Source organism: Schistocerca cancellata, chromosome 2 (genome assembly GCF_023864275.1).
Source record: "Schistocerca cancellata isolate TAMUIC-IGC-003103 chromosome 2, iqSchCanc2.1, whole genome shotgun sequence".
NCBI classification, from domain to species: Eukaryota; Metazoa; Arthropoda; class Insecta; order Orthoptera; family Acrididae; genus Schistocerca; species Schistocerca cancellata.
Window position 1 is genome coordinate 1,012,257,334 of NC_064627.1, and position 26,011 is coordinate 1,012,283,344.

Here is a 26,011-nt window from a genome sequence, read left to right on the forward strand (position 1 = left end):
TTCGGCTCCACACGCCTCTTCTAAACTTGATTACTTCTGTTGTGTCTTCCCGAATTTCTATGCCTTTCGGATCGCTATTCCACATTCTACAACTCTCTGACCCATTTGTCTTTCGCTTCCTTTCAACTTTTGTGAATAGATTGAGAATTTCTCCGTAGTCAGAAGGAAGCATTTTGTCCTGCAGACTCATATGCAGAAACTCGACGACGCTGAGAACCAGCAAGCTATGTAAATGATAGTAGTTACTGATTCGTGACATTACATTGCTTCAAAAATCACTCACTTTTTACGGTAGCTTGGTTGACTGATTCGGCGGAGGGGACCAAACAGCGAGGTCATCGGTCCCACCGGATTAGGGAAGGATGGGGAAGGAAGTCGGCAGTGTCCTTTCACAGGGACCATCCCGGCACTTACATGAAGCGATTTAGGGAAATCACGTAAAACATAAATCAGGATGGCCGGACGCGGGTTTGAACCGACGTCCTCCCGAACGGCCGGCCGGTGTGGCCGTGCGGTTCTAGACGCTTTAGTCTGGAACCGCGTGACCGCTACGGTCGTAGGTTCGAATCCTGCCTCGGGCACGGATGTGTGTGATGTCCTTATGTTAGTTAGGTTTAAGTAGTTCTAAGTTCTAGGGGACTGATGACCACAGATGTTAAGTCCCATAGTGCTCAGAGCCATTTGAACCATTTGAACCTCCCGAACGCGAGTCCGGTGTGCTCACCACTGCGCCACTCCATACCTTTTATGTCGTTTAATTTTGTGTGTGACGAAATGTTTTTTTGGGCTTTCACAAGTATTCAAATAGAGCGACACAGTTTTAATTGCCATCATTACAAAGTTTGTGTTAGCTGCATTTTGAACACAACAGCTGCCTTTTTTTCTGTATCTCGTACATCCTTGTTTCGGATACATCTCGATTCACTCTTATACTGATGCAGCACAGAATCCGACTTGTAGCCCGCTTATAAAGTCTTAAGACTTTTTCTTTGTAGGCCGACTGCGTGTTCCCAGTGACCCACGACTGAGTCTGCGTGATCGTCCCATTTCCTTCAAAAATGGTTCAAATGGCTCTGAGCACTATGGGACTCAACTGCTGAGGTCATTAGTCCCCTAGAACTTAGAACTAGTTAAACCTAACTAACCTAAGGACATCACAAACATCCATGCCCGAGGCAGGATTCGAACCTGCGACCGTAGCGGTCTTGCGGTTCCAGACTGCAGCGCTTTAACCGCACGGCCACTTCGGCCGGCGTCCCATTTCGTACCCCCACAAATTATTACACCGGCGTATTTGTGTTAGTCGAGGGATTCTATCTCTGACTAACAGCAAGGACTTAACACAATTCACTGGGGCATGTGTGAAAGTACTCCTATATTATCTCGACAAATTTCCATCCAAAACAACATATCGCGTCGTGTCTACGCCTCGATCCAGCGCAGTGCTAAAAAATTAGACTCGGGTTCTCAAAGGCGACTGTTCAAATTCTCGTCCGCGGATTTAGATTTCCCATGATCGCTTAAGATGAATGCCGCGATGTTTCCTTTCAAAGAGCACGATCGATTTTCTTCCCCATCATTCCTCGATCTAAGTACGCGCTCCAAATGGTTCAAATGGCTCTGAGCACTATGGGACTTAACATCTGAGGTCATCAGTCCCCTAGACTTAGAACTACTTAAACCTAACTAACCTAAGGACACCACACACATCCATGCCCGAGGCAGGATTTGAACCTGCGACCGTAGCAGCAGCGCGGTTCCCGACGGAATCGCCTAGAACCGCTCGGCCACAACGGCCGGTAGTACGCTTGCGACGTCGGCATGTATTATTGAACTATCGTTGTCGGTGTTGGTTTGCTGTCGTCGACCGGACATTAAACCCTAATCTTACTTTCTTTCCCTCGAACCAGTCAGAAATTTCCTCTAATATACCGTATGATACTATTTCTGTCAACTAGCATTGGTGTACATTAAGATGAGTTTGATGACAACAAAATGGCGAAGTATGCAGATTTACAGATCCGAAGCGTTGTAAACTGACTGATTTCAGTGCTAGAGAAAGAGTGATTGGCTTACATGCCTGGACTCCCGTGGTGTGGAAATACATGCTAACAATTGTAATATGTCGTAATTACGGTTGGCTGTAGTGGGACCAGACACTGTACGACTCTATCTCTGGCCTTTTCCTTGTACATTATCTGCTCAAACGTATACAATGTGAAATATACCACTGGATATCACAAGAGGAGGATCTGTCATTACAAAAAATGATAGGGAGTGTAGAGTTGTCCGTGGAGAAGCAATAAGAGCGGAATGGGTCGGTCACGATAGGTCAGTCACTTCGAACGGCGCTAGCTCTTTATCCCCATGAAGTAATGAGTGCTGTCGACAAAGGATCTCAGATCGATTCCATATTCCTAGATTTCCAGAAGACTTTTGATACCGTTCCTCACAAGCGACTATTAACCAAATTGCGTGCATATGGAGTATCGTCTCAGTTGTGTGACTGGATTCGTGATTTCCTCTCAGAGAGGTCACAGTTCGTAGTGATAGACGGTAAATCATCGAGTAGAACAGAAGTGATATCTGGCGTTCCGCAAGGTAGTGTCATAGGCCCTCTGCTGTTCCTGATTTATATAAATGATCTAGGTGATAACCTGAGCAGCCCCCATGATTGTTTGCAGATGATGCTGTAATTTACCGTCTAGTAAAATAACCAAATTACCAATTCCGATTACAAAATGATCTAGAGAGAATTTCTGTATGGTGCGAAAAGTGGCAATTGGCACTAAACAAAGAAAAGTGCGAGGTCATCCACATGGGTACTGAAAGAAATCCGATAAATTTTGGGTATACGAAAGAAAATACGCACAAATCTAAGGGCTGTCAATTCGACTAAATACCTAGGAATTACAATTACGAACAACTTAAATTGGAAATACCACATAGATAATATTGTGGGGAAGGCGAAACAAAGACTGCGCTTTGTTGGCAAAACATTTAAAAGATGCGATAAACCCACTAAAGAGACAGCCTACATTACACTTGCCCGACCTCTGCTGGAATATTGCTGCGCGGTGTGGGATCCTTACCAGGTAGGATTGACGGAGGACATCGAAAAAGTGCAAAGAAGGGCAGCTCGTTCCGTGTTATCGCGCAATAGGGGTGAGAGTGTCACTGATGTGATACGCGAGTTGGGGTGGCAGTCACTGTAACAAAGGCGGTTTTCTTTGCGGCCAGATCTATTTACGAAATATCAATGACCAAGATTCTCTTCCGAATGCGAAAATATTTTGTTGACACCCACCTACGTAGGGAGAGATGATCATCATAATAAAATAAGAGAAATCAGAGCTCGAACGGAAAGATTTAGGTGTCCCTTTTTCCCACGCGCCATTCGAGAGTGGAATGGTAGAGAAGTAGTATGAAAATGGTTCGATGAACCCTCTGCCAGGCAGAGGGTGAATTGCTGAGTAACCATTTAGATGCAGATGTAGATGTAGATGTATTCACCGGATGTCACACGAGTAAGAAATCCATCAGGGCGATTTCAACTCTTCTCGAGCTGCCCAAGTCGACAGCTGGTTATGTGATTGTGAAGTGGAAGCGCGAAGGAGCAACCACAGCTAAAGCAAACCCAGGTAGACTTTATGTACTGATGGACAGTGACTGTCGAGTCCTCGAGTAGTGTGGAGGACAGCTGTAAAAATTCGCATGAAATCGGGGGACGGAATCACTCGTGAGTTCCAAACTGCTGCTAGCAGTTCAGTTAGCATACTGACAGTACGTAGGAAGTTACAAATAGTGGGATGCAACGGCTGAACAGCTCCTCATAAACCATACATTTCAGTAGTCAGTGACAAGCGGACTTTGAGTTGGTTTAAAGAGCGATGCCACCGGAAAGGAGTGATCCTGAGTGATGAATCATGCTATACCCTGTGGCAATTCGATGGAAGGGTTTGAATTTGGTGAATAGCTGGAGTACGTTACCTGCCTACTTGTGTATGTCAATAGTCATGTACAGAGTAGGTGGCGGTACGCTATGGGAGTGTTTTTCGTGGGTACAGAGTGGTCGAGAGCATGTGTGGTCTAGGGGCAGAGACTTTCATTAGTAATCGAAACGTCACGAGTTCGAACCACTGCTTAACTATTGAGTAAAAATAATCAGCAATGGCGGGTGAAGATTTCCAGCATAAGACGTTGCCCTCATTCTGCCAAAGGCTTCACCAAAGAGGGAGGAGGGGCGGGCAGAGGTTCAGGGCACTCTCTTCCCCTTGGGGTGGGAAAATGCCTGTAAAGGCGGAAGATAATCAATAATCAACGGCATGAGGATGGCGAAGGTAGTGGAAACCACTGCATTAAAAACACGTAATGTGTATTCACAAGACATGTTGCCTGTAACTGAAAAAGTGTCATGATGATCTCTCCATTGTGTAACGCGTCCTCTTACATTATTATGTTTTGCTATTGTTGTTGTTAGAAAAATCATTATTCAGTCGGTCGTCGAAATTTTGAAATAAAAGTTATTGTGGATGTCGCGTAATAAATATTTCGCGTGAAGCGCTGTTGCGACACAGGCAAAGGTCATCTGTGGAAACTAAGCCACTGAATATTACAAATAACGTTATTAAAGAATACGGCCGACTGACCACATCAAATAAGAGAGCACGCACATTCGCTAATGAGTGTCAAAATAAATAAATAAATAAACGTTAATACTGTGTAGGCAATATAGTTACGCTTGTACACAGTCAAATGTATGCGAACATAACGAACGGGACAGAGGCACGTACATTTTGAGTGTAATCATCCCCCGTGGCCTGGATAAAAAGAATTACAGTTAAATGCATTTATTCATCGTAGAACATAAATGCGTGGACTTCGAAATTAAATGAAAAGAAAGACTGTAGGTTCTGAATGTCGCGGCAAATATATTGAAATTGACGGTAGCGGCCACGAAAGGAAAAAGATGAACACATTCACGTACCTCTATTGTTGAGCAGCGTCGCCAAATTCTCTGCATAAAATTAAAATAATAGTAATAATTTTACAGCATTTCAGGAGCTGGGACTCATGGTATCACAAAAGACGAAATCGCTCTGCTTCAAAATCACTTTCATTATTTAACCAAATGTTATTAGTTAAAAAGGCACAATACTTCTTAACACTAGGACAGGATAACAGCGAAAGGTAACTTATTCTAAAACTAATAAACGAAGACCGTAAAGCTTCTTTAATTCAGCAAATGCTTTATGCATTAATCTCTGGTAGTTGAACTAGTATCTATATATTCACAAAGAAATTATATAGTTCCTTTACAATTGGAAAAAGATTCCGTACTAGTTCCTCCTTCGGATCTCCGGGAGGGGACTGCCAAGGGGAAGGCAACCACAAGAAAAAAATTGATTAACAAACGAAAGGATAACCTTCTTCGAGCCGGGTCGCGGAATGTCAGAAGTTCGATCGTGGCAGGGAAGCTATAAAATCTGGAAAGGGAAGTCCTAAGGCTCAATCTAGATACAGTGGGCACCAGTGAAGTGAAATGGAAAGAAAACAAGGATTCTGGTCAGATGGGTATAGGGTAATACCAACAGCAGCAGAAAATGCTATAAAGAGAATAGGATTCGTTACGAACAGACAATGAGTTACCGTGAACAGTTCAGTGGTAGGGTTGTTCTTATCAGAATCGACAGCAAACTAACACCGACAACAATAGTTCTGTTATACATCGACGTCGCAAGCCAAAGATGACGAGATGGAGACAGTATATGAGAATATTGGACGGGTAATTCAATACGTAAAGGGGGATGAAAATCTAATAAGTCATGCGGAATTGGAATGCGATTGTAGGGGTAGGAGTAGAAGAAAGTGTTACTGGAGAATATAAGCTTGGTACTAGGAATGAGAGAGGAAAAGACTGATTGAGTTCTTTAATAAATATCAATTAAAAATAGTTTATTCTCAATTCAAGAATCACAAGAGGAGGAGGATGTATAGTTGGAAAAGGTCGCGTAATACGGGTAGATTTCAGTTTTTTTACATCATGGTCAAAGATTCCGATATCATATACTGGATTGTAAGGCATACCATGGAGCAGATATAGACCCAGATCACAATTTGGTGGTAATGTAGAGTAGTCTGAAGTTCAAGAGACTATTCAGGAAGAATCAGTGCACAAACAAGTGAGATACGAAGTACTACGAAATGAAGAGATATGCTTCAAGCTCTCCGAGCCTATGGACACTGCAGTATGGAATAACTGAGTAGGCAGTTTCGTTGAAGAGGAATGAACACCTCTAAAAAGATCAATCACAGATGTCGGAAAGGAAAACATAGGTACAAGGAAGATATGCGAAGAAATCATGGATAACACGACGAAAGAAGGAAGTACAAAAATGTTCCGGGAGATTCAGAAATGCAGAAATACAAGTCATTTAGGAATGAAATAAACAGGATCTGCAGGAAAGCTAAGGCGAAATGGCTGCATGAAAAATGCGAAGAAATCGAAAAAGAAATTGTTGTTGGAAGGACTGACTCAGCATACAGGAAAGCCGAAAACTCCGGTGAAATTAAAAGCAACATTAAGAGTGCAATGGGGTTTCCATTGTTAAATGCAGACTAGATGGCGAACAGGCGGAAAGATGACGTGATAGAAGAAGAAACAGGGGGCGAATATAGGAGAGATAGGGGATCCAGTATTAGAATCAGAATTTAAAAGAGCTCCGGAAAACTTTAGATAGAAGAAGGCATTGGGGTTAGCTAACATGCCATCAGAATTTCTAAAATCATTGGGAGAAGTGTCAGCAAAACGTCTATTCACGTTGCCGTGTAGACTGTATGAGACTGGCGTTATACCATCTGACTTTCGGAAAAACATCATCCAACAATTCCGAAGACTGCAAGAGCCGACAAGTGTGAGAATTATCACAGAATCAGCTAAAAAGCACATGCATCCAAGTTGCTGGCAAGAATAATATACAGAAAAATGGAAAAAGAAAACTGGGACTATGTCAGACGACGATTAGTGTACCTTTAGCAGAGGGAAAGGCGCCAGAGAGGCAGTTCTGACGTCACAGTTGACAATGACACGTTCATAGGGTTTGTCAATCTGGAAAAATCGTTCGACAATGTCAAATGGTGCAAGATGTTCACAATTCTGAGAAAAATTTGGGTGAGTTATAAGGAGAGACGGGTAATATACAGAATGAAGAAGAATCAACAGGAAACAGTAAGAGTGGAAGTCCAAGAACGAAGCGCTCGGACTGGGATGTAGTCTCTTGCCCCTACTGTTCAATCTACACTCCTGGAAATGGAAAAAAGAACACATTGACACCGGTGTGTCAGACCCACCATACTTGCTCCGGACACTGCGAGAGGGCTGTACAAGCAATGATCACACGCACGGCACAGCGGACACACCAGGAACCGCGGTGTTGGCCGTCGAATGGCGCTAGCTGCGCAGCATTTGTGCACCGCCGCCGTCAGTGTCAGCCAGTTTGCCGTGGCATACGGAGCTCCATCGCAGTCTTTAACACTGGTAGCATGCCGCGACAGCGTGGACGTGAACCGTATGTGCAGTTGACGGACTTTGAGCGAGGGCGTATAGTGGGCATGCGGGAGGCCGGGTGGACGTACCGCCGAATTGCTCAACACGTGGGGCGTGAGGTCTCCACAGTACATCGATGTTGTCGCCAGTGGTCGGCGGAAGGTGCACGTGCCCGTCGACCTGGGACCGGACCGCAGCGACGCACGGATGCACGCCAAGACCGTAGGATCCTACGCAGTGCCGTAGGGGACCGCACCGCCACTTCCCAGCAAATTAGGGACACTGTTGCTCCTGGGGTATCGGCGAGGACCATTCGCAACCGTCTCCATGAAGCTGGGCTACGGTCCCGCACACCGTTAGGCCGTCTTCCGCTCACGCCCCAACATCGTGCAGCCCGCCTCCAGTGGTGTCGCGACAGGCGTGAATGGAGGGACGAATGGAGACGTGTCGTCTTCAGCGATGAGAGTCGCTTCTGCCTTGGTGCCAATGATAGTCGTATGCGTGTTTGGCGCCGTGCAGGTGAGCGCCACAATCAGGACTGCATACGACCGAGGCACACAGGGTCAACACCCGGCATCATGGTGTGGGGAGCGATCTCCTACACTGGCCGTACACCACTGGTGATCGTCGAGGGGACACTGAATAGTGCACGGTACATCCAAACCGTCATCGAACCCATCGTTCTACCATTCCTAGACCGGCAAGGGAACTTGCTGTTCCAACAGGACAATGCACGTCCGCATGTATCCCGTGCCACCCAACGTGCTCTAGAAGGTGTAAGTCAACTACCCTGGCCAGCAAGATCTCCGGATCTGTCCCCCATTGAGCATTTTTGGGACTGGATGAAGCGTCGTCTCACGCGGTCTGCACGTCCAGCACGAACGCTGGTCCAACTGAGGCGCCAGGTGGAAATGGCATGGCAAGCCGTTCCACAGGACTACATCCAGCATCTCTACGATCGTCTCCATGGGAGAATAGCAGCCTGCATTGCTGCGAAAGGTGGATATACACTGTACTAGTGCCGACATTGTGCATGCTCTGTTGCCTGTGTCTATGTGCCTGTGGTTCTGTCAGTGTGATCATGTGATGTATCTGACCCCAGGAATGTGTCAATAAAGTTTCCCCTTCCTGGGACAATGAATTCACGGTGTTCTTATTTCAATTTCCAGGAGTGTATAAGTCGAAGAAGCAGTGTCAGAAATAAGAATAAAAGATTGAAGGGTGGAATTAACAATCAAGGTAAAAGCATATTAACGCTAAGATTCGCTGATGACATTGCCATGCTCAGTTTAAGTGAAGAAGAGTTACAGGATTTGCTGAATGGAATGAGCAGTCTAATGAGTGTAGAATATGGATCGAGAGTAAATCGAAGAATGACGAAAGTAATGAGAAGTAGCAGATATGAGCACAGCGAGAAACAACATCAGGATTGGCGATCACGAAGTAGAAGAAGTTAAGGACTTCTGCTACCTACGCAGCAGAATAACCGGTGAACAGGGAGAACATAAAATTCAGACTACCACTGGCAAAAAGGGCATTCCTGGCGAAAAGAAGCCTGCTAGTATCAAAGATAGGCGTTAATTTAAGGGAAAAAGTTCTGAGAATGGACACTTGGAGAACAGCATTGTATAATACTGAACCATGGACAGTGGGAAAACCGGAACAGAACAGAATCGAAGCATTTGAGATGTGGTGCTACAGAAGAAAATTAGGTGGACTGATAAGGTAAGGAATGAGGAGGTTCTGCTGAGATCGTCCAGGAAAGGAATACATGGAGAACACTGAAGAGATGAAGGGACAGGATGATAGGACATGTAGTAAGACATCAGGGAATAACTTGCACGGTACTAGAGGAAGGTTTAGAGAGTAAAAACTAAGAGGAAGACAGAGATTGGAATACATCCAGAAAATAATTAAGGACCTATGTTGCAAGTGCTGCTCTAGATAAAGAGTTTGGCACAGGTGAGGATTTCGTTGTGGGCCAGAACCACTCAGAAGACAAATGGCCCAAGGAAAAGAAAAAAAGGTATATGGTGCCCTTATTGCTCTTAAGAGAACGCTGAATGCATAGGGCTATGAACACATTTTACAATAATGTTTATTGCTTACATTAAAGGAACGGTTCATAGACGATGATTGTTTCAGCGTGACAATGCACCGTGTTATAAAGCAGCATCTGTGTGGCAATTGTTTGTGGACTGCAACATTCCAGAAATGGACTGATCTGCCCGGAGTCCCGATATGAAGCCAATGGAACAGCTTTGTGATGCTTGTGGGATACATTCTTCTCTTGGAAGCGGGACGCCGGCTGCTGATGTAGATAAAGAAAATGAACAGCCACACCTGTATCATCAAAGAAATTTATTTCAAACTACTAGTTTCGTCGAAACACTTACGCCATCTTCAGGTCCACTATAGATAAAAAGAGTACTTTTATTCCTTGTCACCACTCAACACGTTGTAGAGTATACACTCCTGATGTATGCAGTCCACAGTAACTTGCACTACATGTTGTTGTTGTGGTCTTCAGTCCTGACACTGGTTTGATGCAGCTCTCCATGCTACTCTATCCTGTGCAAGCTTCTTCATCTCCAAGTACCTACTGCAGCCTACATCATTCTGAATCTGCTTAGTGTATTCATCTCTTGGTCTCCCTCTACGATTTTTACCCTCCACGCTGCCCTCCAGTACTAAATTGGTGATCCCTTGATGTCTCAGAACATGCCCTACCAACCGAAGCCTTCTTCTAGTCAAGTTGTGCCACAAACTCCTCTTCTCCCCAATTCTATTCAATACCTCCTCATTAGCTATGTGATCTACCCATCTAATCTTCAGCATTCTTCTGTAGCACCACATTTCGAAAGCTTCTATTCTCTTCTTCACTAAACTACTTATCGTCCATGTTTCACTTCCATACATGGCTAAACTCCATACAAATACTTTCAGAAATGACTTCCTGATACTTAAATCTATACTCGATGTTAACAAATTTCTCTTCTTCAGAAACGCTTTCCTTGCCATTGCCAGTCTACATTTTACATCCTCTCTACTTCGACCATCATCAGTTATTTTGCTCCCCAAATGGCAAAACTTCTTCACTACTTTAAGTGTCTCATTTCCTAATCTAATTCCCTCAGCATCACCAGACTTAATTCGACTACATTCCATTATCCTCGTTTTGCTTTTGTTGATGTTCATCTTATACCCTCCTTTCAAGACACTGTTCATTCCGTTCAACTGCTCTTCCAAGTCCTTTGCTGTCTCTGACAGAATTTCAATGTCATCAGCGAACCTAAAAGTTTTTATTTCTTCTCCATGGATTTTAATGCCTACTCCGAACTTTTCTTTTTGCACTACACGAGGTGTACGACTCGTGGTTCAAGGAATTAAAGTACTCATTTCGTTTATGGTGAACCTGAAGATGGCGTAAGTTTTGCGCAGAAACTAGTGGTTTGAAACAAATTTCTTTGATGATACGGCTGTGGTGGTTGTTTTGCTTTACTTTTGTGATGGGTTCGAATGTCGATTTCGTTCCAGACCCCAGCGTCCTACATCACTAGCATCTCTGTTTTCGGCTCTTGAGGAAGATACCTCATTGAAAGTGTCCCCAGCAGAACTTAAGCTTTCAAAAATGTGAAGGGTGGACACGCCCCACATTAATGTCCACTAATATACGTCCACATATTTTTGTTGAAGTAGTGTACGGTGGTGAGGTCAGTACAGTATCCAGAGAAATTACGGACGATGACTCAAAGTTGTGCCAGTAACGGCGGCAATAATGGCGATACTTTTAATGTGCTGCCGCTGCCGCTGCCGGCGGCGGCCCGCGTTCCTCCAGGTCCGCCCCCCACCACCTCCCGCAGCCCACCTCCCCTGCGCCGCCCCTCCTCCTCCTCCTCCGCCTCCTCAGCCTTGCGAGCGCGCCTTGGCTGCGGACCCAGTAGCGCTCAGGTGTGACTCGAGGAAGGTCCGTGTTTCCGCCGTCCAGATCCCAAGCAGGAGGCCGCCGCGCGATCGTCAAGATGCCCTGCTCAGCCGTCACGCTGTCCATGGCCACCATCACGGCCATCGTGGCCGTCGCCCTGCTGGCCATCGCCTTCTCTACCGACAACTGGCTCTACATCGAAGTGAAGCGCGCCCAGATACAGGTGGGTCCTCTCGCCTCGCCAGCGCCAGCCAGTGGCCAACGCTCCCGTTGCTGCTCGCTGGCATCTGGTCCCCCTCCGCCAATGGATCTGCTAAGCGACGGAAAGAAAAGACATGTTCGCGGAAATCTAGATAGCTACCAGGTCTCACCGACTGGAAAGTGGTGGTCTCCAGCTGTGCTCTGCCACAAGTGTAACGCCATTGGCCAGTTGACCAAGTGTGAACGTAGATCTCCACTTGGTTCCGAGGTTGATCCTCAAATAAAAACTTTCTAAAGCGAAGCTCACATAAATTTTTCATTATTTACAACAACCGGTTTCGACCAACTTTGCTGTCATCTTCAGGTTTTCAAAAATATTTATTAAAAAAGTGTTCATTTTGAGTTGAAATCGAACGCCAAGCTGTCAAGTTAATGGCTAAAAAGTTACACATATGCAAATATTTGCCATAAATAAAACATTTAAAATCAAAAAGCACGTTGTGGACAAGGCAATATCCGCATATGTAACGCTTTTTTTTATTTTAGAGACTTTATTTGTTGCAAACCTTTGCATAATGTGCTACATTTTAGCCACTAACATCACAACATATCGCGAGGCCACAACTCGAAATGAACACATTTTATAACAAAATTTTTTGAAGACCTGAAGATGACAGCAAAGTCTGTCGAAATCGGTGGGCTTTACAAACTTTTTATCAGCTAAAATAGTTACTTCTCATTTCTCAACGTGAGAAAATTCAGTTGATCCTCAGACTACTTTCCGGATTACAATTTTCATTTCGAGCGTAATGTCATTGTGAATACGAAAGTTACCTATGGGTACAATACTTCAGACACCACCTTCCACATAATCACTTTTAACTTGTGCTGACAGGTGTGAATATTACCGAACTATCACTATAATATGTCTTTACAGAAGAAGGAAAAAACGTAGAAGCTGACATCAGGCAAGATCAGTTTGGATTCTGGAAAATATAGGAACGTGCGAGGTAATACGCCTCTACGACTTGTCGTTGGCTAGTTCAAATGGCTCGGAGCACGATGGGACTTAACATCTATGGTCATCAGTCCCCCAGAACTTAGAACTACTTAAACTTAACTAACCTAAGGACATCACACAACACCCAGTCACCACGAGGCAGAGAAAATCCCTGACCCCGCAGGTTCGAATCCTGCCTCGGGCATGGGTGTGTGTGATGTCCTTAGGTTAGTTCGGTTTAAGTAGTTCTAAGTTCTAGGGGACTTATGACCTAAGATGTTGAGTCCCATAGTGCTCAGAGCCATTTGAACCATTTTTGAACCTGACCCCGCCGGGAATCGAACCCGGGCGCGGGAAGCGAGAACGCTACCGGACTTGTCGTAGAGGATAGGTTAAGGAAAGGCAAACCTACTTTTACAGCTTTTACAAATTTGGAGAATGCTTTTCACAGTGTTGACTGGAATACGCTCTTCGAAATTCTTAAGGTAGCAGGGATAAAATACAAGGCGCGAAAGACTATTTACGGCTTTTAAAGAAATCGGACGGCAGCTATATTAGTCTAGGGGCATGAAAGGGCGGCTGTGGGTAACAAGGGAGTGAGGAAGGTTTGTAGACTATTCGCAACGTTATTCAGTCTGTACTTTGAGCAAGCAATAAAGAGGACCAAAGAAAAACTTGGAGAACAGACAGAAAAGGTCTCGGAAGAAAGGGCCAACGGAATGGACAGCGTCTTGAAAGGAGGATATAGAATGAACCTCAATAAAAGGAAAACAAGCATAATGGATTGTAGTCATATTAAATCAGGTGATGCTGAAGGAATAAGATTTGAAAACGAGACGCTAAAAGTAGTAGATGAGTCTTGTTATTTGGGCAGCGGAATAACTGAGGTGGGCCGAAGTAGAGTGGATATGAAATGTAGACTGGCAATGGCAAGAAAAGGGTTTCAGAAGAAGAGAAATTTCCCAACGTCGAATATAGATTTAAGTGTTAGGAAGTCGTTTCTGAAAGTAGTTGTATGGAGTATAGACATGTATGGAAGTGAAATGGACGATAAACAATTTGGACAAGAAGGGAAAAGAGGCTTTTGAAATGTGCTATAGAAAAGTGCTGGAGCTTAGATGAGTAGATCATTTAATTAATAAGGAGGTAATGAATAGAATTGGGGAGAAGAGGAATTTGTGGCACAACTTGACTAGGAGAGAGCAATTGGCAGGACACGTTCTGAGGCATCAAGGGATCACCAATTTAGTATTGGAGGGAAGCGTGGAGAGTAAAAATCGTAGATGGAGACCAAGAGATGAACACACTAAGCAGTTTCAGAAGGATGTAGGTTGCAGTAATTATCCGGAGATGAAGAGGCTTGCACAGGATAGAGTAGCATGGAGAGCTGCGTCAAACCAGTCTTCAGACTGAAGACCGCAACAATAACAACCCAACATGTGTTTGCAGAAATATTGCAGGACTGGATAAAGCTTACCTAGAAAAAAAATACAAATTCTTCTCACTACTAAAACATGCTACACCACGTCTGTGCCACCGTCACATTAAAAATCCAAGATGAGTCATTCAGCTAAAACGAATGTTCTAAAAGACGGAAGAAAATAATAAATACAATACATAATAAACATAAGAACCCACTGTTGATGGCACTGATGTACAGGCAAATATTTGAGCAAGTAATCTGAGGTGAATATATGTTTTTCCAACAACAAAAAGCAGAAAAGAAAGGTGGAACCCAGTTGTACAAGCCACTTTACAAAACCACTCTCAGGTCATAGGAGCAAGGCGTGGTCATATAATCTCCTAACGAAGCACAGATGATCGAGTGTGAATTTAATCATTCTCTTCATAAAGCACAGATTATCAAGTGTGAACTCAGTAATTAATTCTGCGGCTAGTTCCGAGCATGGTCATAAGATTGTTATACTGAGTGTCCCAGAGGAATGGCCAGTTTTCAGGGATATGACAGGAATGATCATTCGAAGCAAAAATAAAGTCTAGCAAACATGGGCTCTAAAATGTATACCTTAAGAGTTATGAGCACTTCTTCAACTTCGATACCGTGAAACAAATCCCTTCTATTGAAAATTCTTCGGTTTCCATATTTAAGGTGGAGTCAGTATGGGACAAAACAAGAAAAAATCGTCTGGTAAACATGAACTCTAAAGTCTTAAGAGCTATGACACTTGTTCAGTAGAAGAGTTGGTAGCGAAGGTGTACAAGTGCTCGTAATTCTTAAAGTATGCACATTAGAGCCTATGCTTACTTGACATATTTTTGTTCTTTTGGTCGATACTATCAAAATATGGAAAGCAAAGAGCTTGCAGGAGAATAGGTTTGTTTCACAGTATAGAAGAAGTGCTCATAGCCCTAAGGTACCTGTATACATTTTAGAGCCCACATTTACCAAACATTTTTGCTCCGAATTGTCGTTCCTGTCACATCCCTGAATATTGACCATTCCCCTTGTGAAATCCTGTATGTATTACAATTTTCACAGCCAGTCAGATTTTTAGTTAAAGCCGTCATCAGCCTTAACATTGGTTTTAACATGATAGTGCATTACTAGGTATTGTCTTATTGGATGTTCCTTTCTTTAAGCTTTGAACTAACTTGGGCAGACCGTTGTATGGGGATCTGCAGTTTAATGTGGACTTCAAACCACGGTACAACTTTGCGTATTCCTCATATACAAATCACTGCCAGAGATGACACAAGCAAAAAGGTCAAAAAACGGCATGGAACTGATATTCAACTCTGCAACTACGGATTTGTACTGTGACACCAACCTAGCGCCTGAACCACATTAATGCGTTAGCAAGTGGCGGGTTAGATTAGGTTAGGTTATTCTTTCATTCCAAGTACCGCAGAATCATCCACTAATTTTTAATACAGTTAAGCAGAAGTGTTCGCAATAAGATTATAGGACTGGATACAGCCTGTTTTTGGCAAAACAAAAATTCTTAAGTTTCGTTGCCCATATGACTTTCGACACATATGTGTTACCAAGAGTGGAAACAGCCGGGGCAAATTACCCAAACAAAATGAATGGCTGTTATGCAAGCTAAGAAAACTTGTCATTAAGATATTATCTGAGAAAATAAGGGTCCTTGAATAATAGCATAGATGTACCGAAATGTCTGAGTCAACAAGTATCCTGAAATAATACAACTGTGCAGCTAATTGCAATTGGAGACTGTGTTTGGAGTATCAACTTTGCCTCGCTTTTAAGCAATTGCGAGACTAATCTTCTTCTCACTTCTCAGATTTAAGTACTTAAGTTTGATCACTTTTAGCAGCGATTTAACTTCATTAATTCCATTTTATCCACTGCCGTACGGTCTGTCAATTATTATCAGCCGCAACCTTGTACTATTTGTTTAAATGAAAGTTCCGCCATTTTGCTTTATAGCCTCTATACAGTCATATGGATGAATTTTCATTTAAACAGTATTATATCACTTTGGCTCCAAACTATGGAGAGATTATTTTTTACTATTCGATGTTCCAAATGTATATGGATCGCGGTGTTTCCTTACATCCTGTCGGACCAGGCTCGTAATTGCTGCAGCGTTCTCTCTGAGTCGCCCGATGATTTTCCTAGGATGATGTGGCACTTTCTCTATATTACGTGAAAACACATGAACTTATTACTATTGCTCTAAGTCAAAAATTTCCTTTGAATCAAACAGTTTTTTTTTTCTGGGAACAAGAAAGTCCTCAGCGTGTGGTCTAGGGGTTGCCGGCACGGTCAGAGGGTTAGCAGCCCTCTGTAATAAAAAAACTGAGTTAATCGATCAACAACGAACTTAAACGGATGTCTTACGACGTCCGTCCCGAGCAGATGCAACGAATGAATGCGACCAAAATGAGATTTATTAAAAAAAAGGGGGGGGGAGGCTAGCGTTGCTGCCTCTGGGTCGCAGGGTCCTGCGCTCGATTCCCGGCCGGGTTGGGGATTTTTCTCTGCCCGGGGACTAGGTGTTTGTGTTTTCCTCATCATTTCTTCATATTTTGTAAGAGTGACTATATTGGATTGTGAAAAGAAAATGGACTGTGTAAAAATTGGGACTTTATACGGGCGCTGATGACCGCGCAGTTGAACGCCCCACAAACCTAACATCATCATCATCTGAGAAGTAGAAACAAGGCAGTAGTGTCATAATTACACTTAGGAAACTGAAACTTTTTGCTCTGGACAGGAGCATGTGGAGAAACTGTGGCTCAGTTTTAATAGAATAATTGAAAACGATATTCATAAATATGAGAGACAGACTCAGTGGTATACAGTTACTGTAACGAAATTACATAAACAGAAACTACAGTACTAAATAACAGGTCTAAAACATAGAATAGGACTACAGATAGCGAGATGCTGAATGTAATGTGCTAGGCTGTTAAGGGGTCAATGTGTTAAGCCTTCAATGACTACTGCAGCTGAATACTGTCGAAACTTCTTTCACAAAGCCCAACGAAATTTTACGTTCGTGTGTAAAGGCAGTTAGCGACACCAAAGTTAGTGTCCAGTCACTCATGGGCAAAACAGGAACTGAAATTGAGAGTAACGAAGTAAAAGTAGAAGTACTGAATTCTGTTTCCAAATGTTCCTTTAAATAGGAAAATCCAAAACTATTCCCCAAATTTAATTCTCGCGCCACTGCAAAGATGAGTGATGTTTGGAAACAGCTGAAATAGCTACAACTGCATACAGCTCCGGGGCGTGGATATATTGGATATGACATTCATTGTGAAAAGTCACATCTACTGCTGAGACTTAAATTTATGGATTAAGTTCAACTGAAAATTTTAAAACATTTAAGGGATGTAACAGAAGACTTAATTAAAAACAAAAAATTCAGAAATTCACAATATAAAGTAGCTAGCTAGTTTAAAACATTTTTAAAAGGGGCCCCCATCTTGCCGCCCCCCCCCCCCCCCCTCCCTGGTATTGTGAGGGCTCAAGCATCCCAGGTAGTTCATTTCCGCTTTGGGCGATTACACATTCGGAAACTACTGCCGCGCGGGATTAGCCGAGCGGTCCAGGTCGCTGCAGTCATGGACTGTGTGCCTGGTTCCGACGGAGGTTCGAGTCCTCCCTCGGGCATGGGTGTATGTGTTTGTCCTTAGGATAATTTAGGTTAAGTAGTGTGTAAGCTTAGGGACTGATGACCTTAGCAGTTAAGTCCCATAAGATTTCACACACATTTGAACATTTTTTTGAAACTACTGCAATGAAATCAGCGAACTGTATCATGCTGATTTTTCTGTTCGTCACAAACAAACAACTGGCACGTCGAGAAAATTACTTGCATCGCCTCTGCCATACACAATATAGAATCACTGCCGCGCGGAGTAGCCGTGCGGTCTTAGGTGTATTTTCGCGGTTCGAGCGACTCACCCCGTCGGAGGTTCGAGTCCTCGCTCGGGCATGGGCGTGTGTGTTGTCCTTAGCATAAGTTACTTTAAGTTAGATTAAGTAGTGCGTAAGCCTAGGGACCGATGACCTCAGCAGATTGGTTCCATAGTCCTTACCACAAATTTCCAAAAATTTATAGAATCACTAGAAACCATAAAATTAGTAATGGATTCAACACTGAAGTCAACGTTTAATCTGTTATGCTGAGTAAAGTTTCTTCTTGTCACTGCCGACTAATTATGTGGTTGCCGTGGAAACTTAGTTGTTTTCATTCTTCTGCTAACAGGTTTGTTACCTGCAGTTTCGTACGTCGCGATACCCCACCACTCCACTTCTTGAACGGGTCTACACAGGACAGCACCTTCAAGTATTCCGTGAAGCACCTTCCGCCATGTGACGTATTTTACCTGGTACTCACTGGATGAGAATTTCGTCAGTTTTTTGTGTAGTTCGTGTTGCATGGAGCTGAAGTGCGCTTAACGGAGCAATCGGTCACTGATCCAAAAAACTGTGGCGTACATCTCTTAAATACGAGTTGCGTCCCCTTGCATGTCTGTGCTTTCAGATGGTTTGGAATCTACAAGTAGAGCAGCATCACTTTAATGTTTTGACTGTCTAGTAGGTAGATATTCCTATCTGCCAGCAGCCATTAGCACTCCTACGTGACATATCGTCTCGTCTCATTGGAAGTCCCAAGCAACGTGCGCCAAGGCTGCTAATTCAAATGGAGCATTGCACGCGATGATAACTAGTCACACAAGGCAGTGTTAAGCATTGTCTGTTTAATCTGCGTAACATATTTGCGCACGACAGATCGAACAAATATGATGGATATTACTAACAATCGATGTTCCGCAGAGGAAATACAATCTGTTTGGAATGTTACCTTTTCTTCTGTCACCCCATAATTTGTTAGAAGATAAATAAAATAGCTCTGAGCATTATGGGACTTAACATCTATGGTCATCAGTCCCCTAGAACTACTTAAACCTAACTAAGCTAAGGACAGCACACAACACCCAGCCATCACGAGGCAGAGAAAATCCCTGACCCCGCCGGGAATCGAACCCGGGAACCCGGGCGTGGGAAGCGAGAAGGCTACCGCACGACCACGAGCTGCGGACTTACAAGATAAAAGAAAAACTTATTTCATCAAAGGAGTTTCAGGGGCTTTGGTGTCACACTTCAAGACAACATAGTACCTAGCAGCAGGACTCTGAATAGTTAAGAATAATTAAGTTCTCCGACGTGACCTGCTTTTTCATACGTTGCATTTGTGATTTTTCCATTTAACGTCATTTCTGAAAACTTCAAAGAGAAGCAGTACTGTAGTTTTCACACGTTCCGCATTCAGCACAGTATTGATAGCTTATTCATTTGTGTTCTGTGTACGCTGTGTGTATTGACAGCTTTCTGAAAAAAAAGCAATAGTAATATAGTTACATCATTGTCTTGAAAGAGTTTCTGTTTCCACAAAAGTTAATACATCTAGTACAGATATGTTTAGAGGAAACCTATTGCAGTGTAAAGATCAGCACAGGGATGTCAGAACATTTAGGCGTTGGAACTGGTCAGAGTCAAGGAGACGCATTATCTCCAATACTTTTTAAATTAATTTTATATATAAAAAATAGACAGCATCAAAAATTATACGTAGCTGGAATAAGAGTGGGTTACAACACAATAAATCAGCTTGCATATGCGGACAGTGTTGTTATAATAACTGGTAGCAAAGAGAACTTGGATATCATGACAAGTTGTTACAGAAATAGTGCAAGGAAAGCAGGATTACAAGTTAATAAGGGGCAAACTGAGTACATGGTAGTGGGCAAGGCACCCGTTGAACGGACCTCATTGACAGTTGATGAAGTTAAAAAATGGCTCTGTGCACTATGGGACTTCAACTTCTGAGGTCATCAGTCCCCTAGAACTTAGAACTACTTAAACCTAACGACATCACACACATTCATGCCCGAGGCAGGATTCGAACCTGCGACCGTCGCGGTCGCGCGGTTCCAGACTGTAGCGCCTAGAACCGTTCGGCCACTCCGGCCGGCAGATGATGAAATCACTTTTAAAAGAACAGACATATTTCAGGATATGAAAAAATTTTACAGCAAGCAGAATAGAATGGAAATTGAGATTTAGGCAAGAATCACAGCAAAGTAGAGCACATTTTGGCTTACGGAACGTGCTGTGAAGTAGAGCAGTTCCGAGAAGTTTTAAGACCAGACTATAGCAAAGTGTAACTCCCCCGTTAGCTCCATACGGGTCTGAAAAATTTACACTAGGGGAAACCGATGGAGATGAACAACAACAGCTGGTTTTCGAGAGAAGAACATTTGGAAAAATATCCAGCCCCAAGATGAACACCCAGTCATAGGAATGGAGGATATTAGAAAGCCGGCAGAGGTGGCCGAGCGGTTCGAGGCGCTTCAGTCTGAAACCGCGTGACCACTACGGTCGCAGGTTCGAATCCTGTCTCGGGCATGGACGTGTGTGATGTCCTTAGGCTAGTTAGATATTAGAAAACCAGGAACTGGAAGACTTATACTCAAAAGCTGAAATGAACCAAAAGATGAAGAAAAGAACATTAATGTTAGCAGGACATCTAATTAGTATGAGGGAGGAAAAACTACCGCGAGTAGTATTCTCAGGATCCGCGGAGGGGAGAAGGGGCAGAGGAAGGCCACGCACAAGATTGGAGGATGATATCAAATGGTTCAAATGGCTCTGAGCACTATGGGACGTAACATCTGAGGTCATCAGTCCCCTAGAACTTAGAACTACTTAAACCTAACCAACCTAAGGACATCACACACACCCATGCGCGAGGCAGGATACGAACCTGCGATCGTAGCAGTCGCGCGGTTCCGGACTGAAGCGCCTAGAACCGCTCGGCCACCCCGGCCGGCGAATGATATCAACGAGGATACGGAGAGTATGAGTGGAGCACGAGAGCCAGGCACAGAGACGGCTGGTGTAGGAATGTTGTTGTTGTTGTTGTTTTTGTCTTCAGTCCAGAGACTGGTTTAATGCAGCTATCCATAGAGAACGCATATCGGCTCCCAGGCCAAAGCGACAATAAGAGGATGACGTACAAGACGATGACATTCGCAAAGTCGGCAATACGCGCAACCTACAGAGAAAACAAATGAACAGACACGAACACTTTGTTGAAAGCGAAACCGGTGAAAGCTACAGTACTGTTTCTCTTTTACAAAAGTGAGGTGAAGTGGAATAAAAGCAACATGAAAAAATGCAGATTAATAAAAAGTGAATGCGCAACCACTTTTTTCGATTTCAACCTACGCTGACAACGAAGAAAAATCGTACAGGGCTTCGGAAACATATACAAGAGGCAAAAAGACTGTAAGTTAACTGTGCGACAATTTCATAAAGAAATATTTTTTTAAAATCTATATCAAAATGTGGAGATATATTACACGTATGGTACCATATTTTCAGAATGGCCACAGAAGATGCTTTATAAATAAAAGCGAAACGTGTCTAGTGAAAAATACTCTTTTACTGCAGTAAACTTAAGACGGAAAAACCAATAAAATTGATTATAATAGTCGCAGTGGAAGATGATAATTCAAAGAAACACATTAAATTTTTAGGACTCAACACTTTCTCAAACTCCCCGAATCAACTGTGTAAAATAGCAGATTTACTCGCGTGAATAAACCTCTGCGGGCACCCATGCCTCCGTATGTCTAAATAATTCTCTTATATTAAGTGTGAAGCTAAATAGAGTGGAAGGCATGTGATTTGGAAACCACTATGTAGCGGGCCGCAGGTAGAGGTCACAGAATGCTTTGTACTGACGGCACGTTAGGCTGCGGTGACAAGGCCGGGAGACACGGAACTGCTTTCAGAGAGGTTTGTCTCCACTGCCACCTTCCTGAGGCCACGCGTCTCTCCGACAGCAGCTCCAGCTGTTTAGCAGCAGGCGAGGCTGACTGCAATGCTGCGACATCACGTACAACTTTGTGCACACGTAGCAGAACGCTTTCACTCTAATTACAATGGCCCGTGTTGTATCATGCTTTTCGACGAAAAAAGGGGAAAATGTATGAACAAGCGCAGCAGCCGAAAGGGCATACAGACATTTTATGAAGAGATGGCAAGGCTGTACAGTTAGGGGGAAGGTAGATGCCGCCTGTACAAGAATTAAAGAGACCTTTGGATGAAAGACGACCAGCTGTATACGAGGGTAAACCCAAAAGTAAGGTCTCCTATTTTTATAAGTACATAGAACTGTTTATTACTACAATGGTTTACATTAGTTTACAGCTTGAACATTTAGCTATTTTCCGTCATAATCACCATTTCTGTCGATGCATTTCTGTAGGCGCTCTGGCAGTTTTTGTATGCTCATGTCATACCAGCTCGCCGCCATACTGTTCAGAAAGTTATGAACCTCTTCTTTCACCTCGTCGTCGGAGTTCAATCGCTTTTCGGACAAATGTTCTTTTAACCTGGGAACAGGTGATAGTCACTGGGTGCCAAGTCAGGACTTTAGGGAGGGTGGGTGATTATGTTTCACTGAAACTGTTGCAGAAGAGCAACGGTTTGCCGAGTGATGTGTGGGCGAGCGTTGTCGTGGATAATGTGTACGCCCTTGCTCGAGATTCCTCTTCTCCGGTTCTGAATTGCCCGTTTGAGATTTTTCAGAGTCTCACAGTACCTGTCAGCGTTAATTGTGGTTCCAGTGGGCATAACGTCGGCCAACAACACCCCTTTCCGATCCCAAAAAACGGTTGTCATGACGTTATCGGCAGACTGTGTTTGTTTGAATTTCCGTGGCTTTGGCGGAGAAGGATGCCGCCACTGGCGTGATTGCTGCTTGGTCCCAGGTGTAAAGTGGTATGCGCAGGTTTCGTCACTAGTGACAATTGAGTCCAGAAAGTTGTCCTGTTCGGCTGCAAGGCGGTGAAGAAATGCGCGGGAAGCATCAACTCGTTGCCGTATGTGGTCCTCAGTCAGCATGAGTGGCACCCATCTTGCGCGCACCTTCCGGTAGTTCAATGTTTCCGTTGAAATTCTGTGAGCGGTGCTTCGGGAAACCTCAGGAACCAACGTGCAGAGATCATCCAGGGTGATCCACCGATCTTCACGCATGCTTTGCTCAACCTTCAACACTGTCTCCTCAGAAATTGACGGTCTCCCGCTCCTTTGTTCGTCGTGAATTTCGGTCCGACCAGCTGCAAACTCTCTACACGAACAATTTTGACATCCATGCACGACTCACCATACACTTCCGTCAATTGGCGATGGATTTCAATCGGCGCAGTGCCCTTTGCGTTCAAAAACCGAATAACTGCACGCAGTTCGCACTTGGCGGTAACATCCAACGGGAGCTCCATTCTCAACGGCTGCCAAGCCAAGACTTAACGCCTCAGCGTGGCATGAGCATGTTTACACACAGCGCGTGAAGCACTCCTCATAACAGTGTGACCAACTGCCATACAAACAGAGTCCTGTGCTTATAAAAAAAATTGGAGACCTTACTTTTGGGATTACCCTCGTAAACTATCAAGAGCTCAAGTGGCCAGGCCAGTACTAAGTAAATAAGAGAAATCTGAAAAGTGGATGGAATATGCAAAGGATCTTTATAAGGGACAACAAAATTTGGGACAATATTGTAGAAAGAGAAGAGGAAATAGATGAAGACAAGGTGGGAGATGTGTTGCAGCTAGAAGAATTTGACAGGAACATGCAAAAATGGAAACAAGACTCGTGGAGTAAACGAGATCCCGTCAGAACGACTGATATCCATGGGAGAGCCAGTCATGAGGGAACTATTCCACCTGCTTTGCAAGATATACTGTATGATACAAGCGAAATACCCTCAGGCGTCAGGAAGGACGTATTAAATCCAGCTGCAAAGAAGGAAGATAGTGATAGGTGTGAATATTACCGAATCATCAGTTTAGTGCCGGCGGTTCTAGGCGCTACAGTCTGGAACCGCGCGACCGCTACGGTCGCAGGTTCGACTCCTGCCTCGGGCATGGATGTGTGTGATGTCCTTAGGTTAGTTATGTTTAAGTAGTTCTAAGTTCTAGGGGGGGGGGTCCCATAGTGCTCAGAGTCATCAGTTTAGTAAGACACGGATGTAAAATATTTACACAAATTATTTACAGAACAATGGAAAAACTGGTAGAGGCCGAGCTCGGGGAATGTAGCGACGTGCAAGATAATATTTGCCCTACGACGAATCCTATATGATAGGTTGATGAGAGGCAACCTACGGTTACAATATTTGTAGGTTTAGACAAAACTTCTATGTTGAATATCTACACTCTTTAAAATTCAGAAGGTAGCACCGATACTATACAAGGAACGAAAGGTTATCTACAACGTGTACAGAAACGAGACTGCAGTTATACGAGTCGAAAGACGTGAAAGGGAAACAGTGATTCAGAAGCAAGTGAGAAAGGTGTGTTGCCTATCCCCGATGACATTCAATCTGTGGAGTGAGCAATCTGTGAAGGAAACGATGGATAAATTTGGAAAGGTAATTTAAATTTAGAGGAAGAAATAAAAACGATATAGTCTGCTGATGACATTGTAAATTGGTCAGAGACAGGAAAGGACATGGAAGGGCAGTTGAGGCCTATTCTTCACCACTAAATCTATTGCTAATGCTGTGTACCGCTGTTAACGTACAACTAACACTGACGGTAAAGCAAATGCAAGACGTAACCGAGCAGTGCTGAATGCAAACTTTAAGGTGTAAACTGCAGTGGGCGATTCCTGTTGTCAACAGCAAGTGCCGTGAGTGTATGGAACAACTATGTTCCCAAACAAGACAGAGGGCACATAGCGTCGACATTTGCACTGTTATACACTATTTTGGGGGGCAGCACAGTTACAGAGCTAATTGCAGCAAGAAACCGGACGAAATGTGATATGTAACGAACCGCCGGGGATCATGAGTCTCCTACAACAAAATACTCGAAAGATATCCGCGAATAACCTCTGACAGACTGCCAGTGAAGTTCTGTTTCTCCCTGCGTGTAAAAATACGGGATAGGCAACATAAAACGGGACCGGAAAACATTTGATACACCTTGAGATAGACAACCCAACTTACATCAAATGGTTCAAATGGCTCTGAGCACTATGGGACTCAACATCTTAGGTCATAAGTCCCCTAGAACTTAGAACTACTTAAACCTAACTAACCTAAGGACATCACACACACCCATGCCCGAGGCAGGATTCGAACCTGCGACCGTAGCAGTCCCGCGATTCCGGACTGCAGCGCCAGAACCGCTAGACCACCGCGGCCGGCCCAACTTACATCAATCGTCGTCCAAGGCAGTTGTTGTAACTTGGGTTGCATATCTTAAAGCGCATGAACTGTTTTCTGTGCAACTATTATTTTGAATGAGTTAGTGGTGTCTGTTCTTCCGGACATGTCTGAAGGAACAGGCACCCAGTATTCATACACTATGTGATCAAAAGTATCCGGACACCCCCAAAAGCATACGTTTTTCATATTAGGTGCATTGTGCTGCCACCTACTGCCAGGTACTCCATATGAGCGACCTCAGTAGTCATTAGACATCGTGAGAGAGCAGAATGGGGCGCTCCGCGGAACTCACGGACTTCGAACGTGGTCAGGTGATTGGATGTCTGTTGACTGACAGAGACTGCCGACGGTTGAAGAGGGTCGTAATGTGTAATAGGCAGACATCTATCCAGACCATCACACAGGAATTCCATACTGCAAGTTCTATGACAGCTAGGTGGGAGGTGAGAAAACTTGGATTTCATGGTCGAGCGGCTGCTCATAAGCCACACATCACGCCGGTAAATGCCAAATGAAGGCTCACTTGGTGTAAGGAGCGTAAACATTGGACGATTAAACAGTGAAACAACATTGTCTGGAGTGACGAATCACAGTACACA

At 43.9% G+C, this 26,011-nt stretch overlaps 1 protein-coding gene across 2 annotated transcripts in view; it reads left to right on the top strand.

Moving 5' to 3' along the window:
- Positions 1 to 11,487: 11,487 nt before the first annotated feature.
- Positions 11,488 to 26,011, top strand: part of LOC126162986 (uncharacterized) — a 337,797-nt gene continuing 323,273 nt past the window's right edge. For both annotated transcript variants that reach the window (XM_049919842.1, XM_049919843.1), the window contains exon 1: positions 11,488 to 11,694. In XM_049919842.1, the coding sequence (XP_049775799.1) occupies positions 11,569 to 11,694 (126 nt within the window). In that variant the 5' untranslated portion in view covers positions 11,488 to 11,568. The remainder of the gene's footprint in view (positions 11,695 to 26,011) is intronic.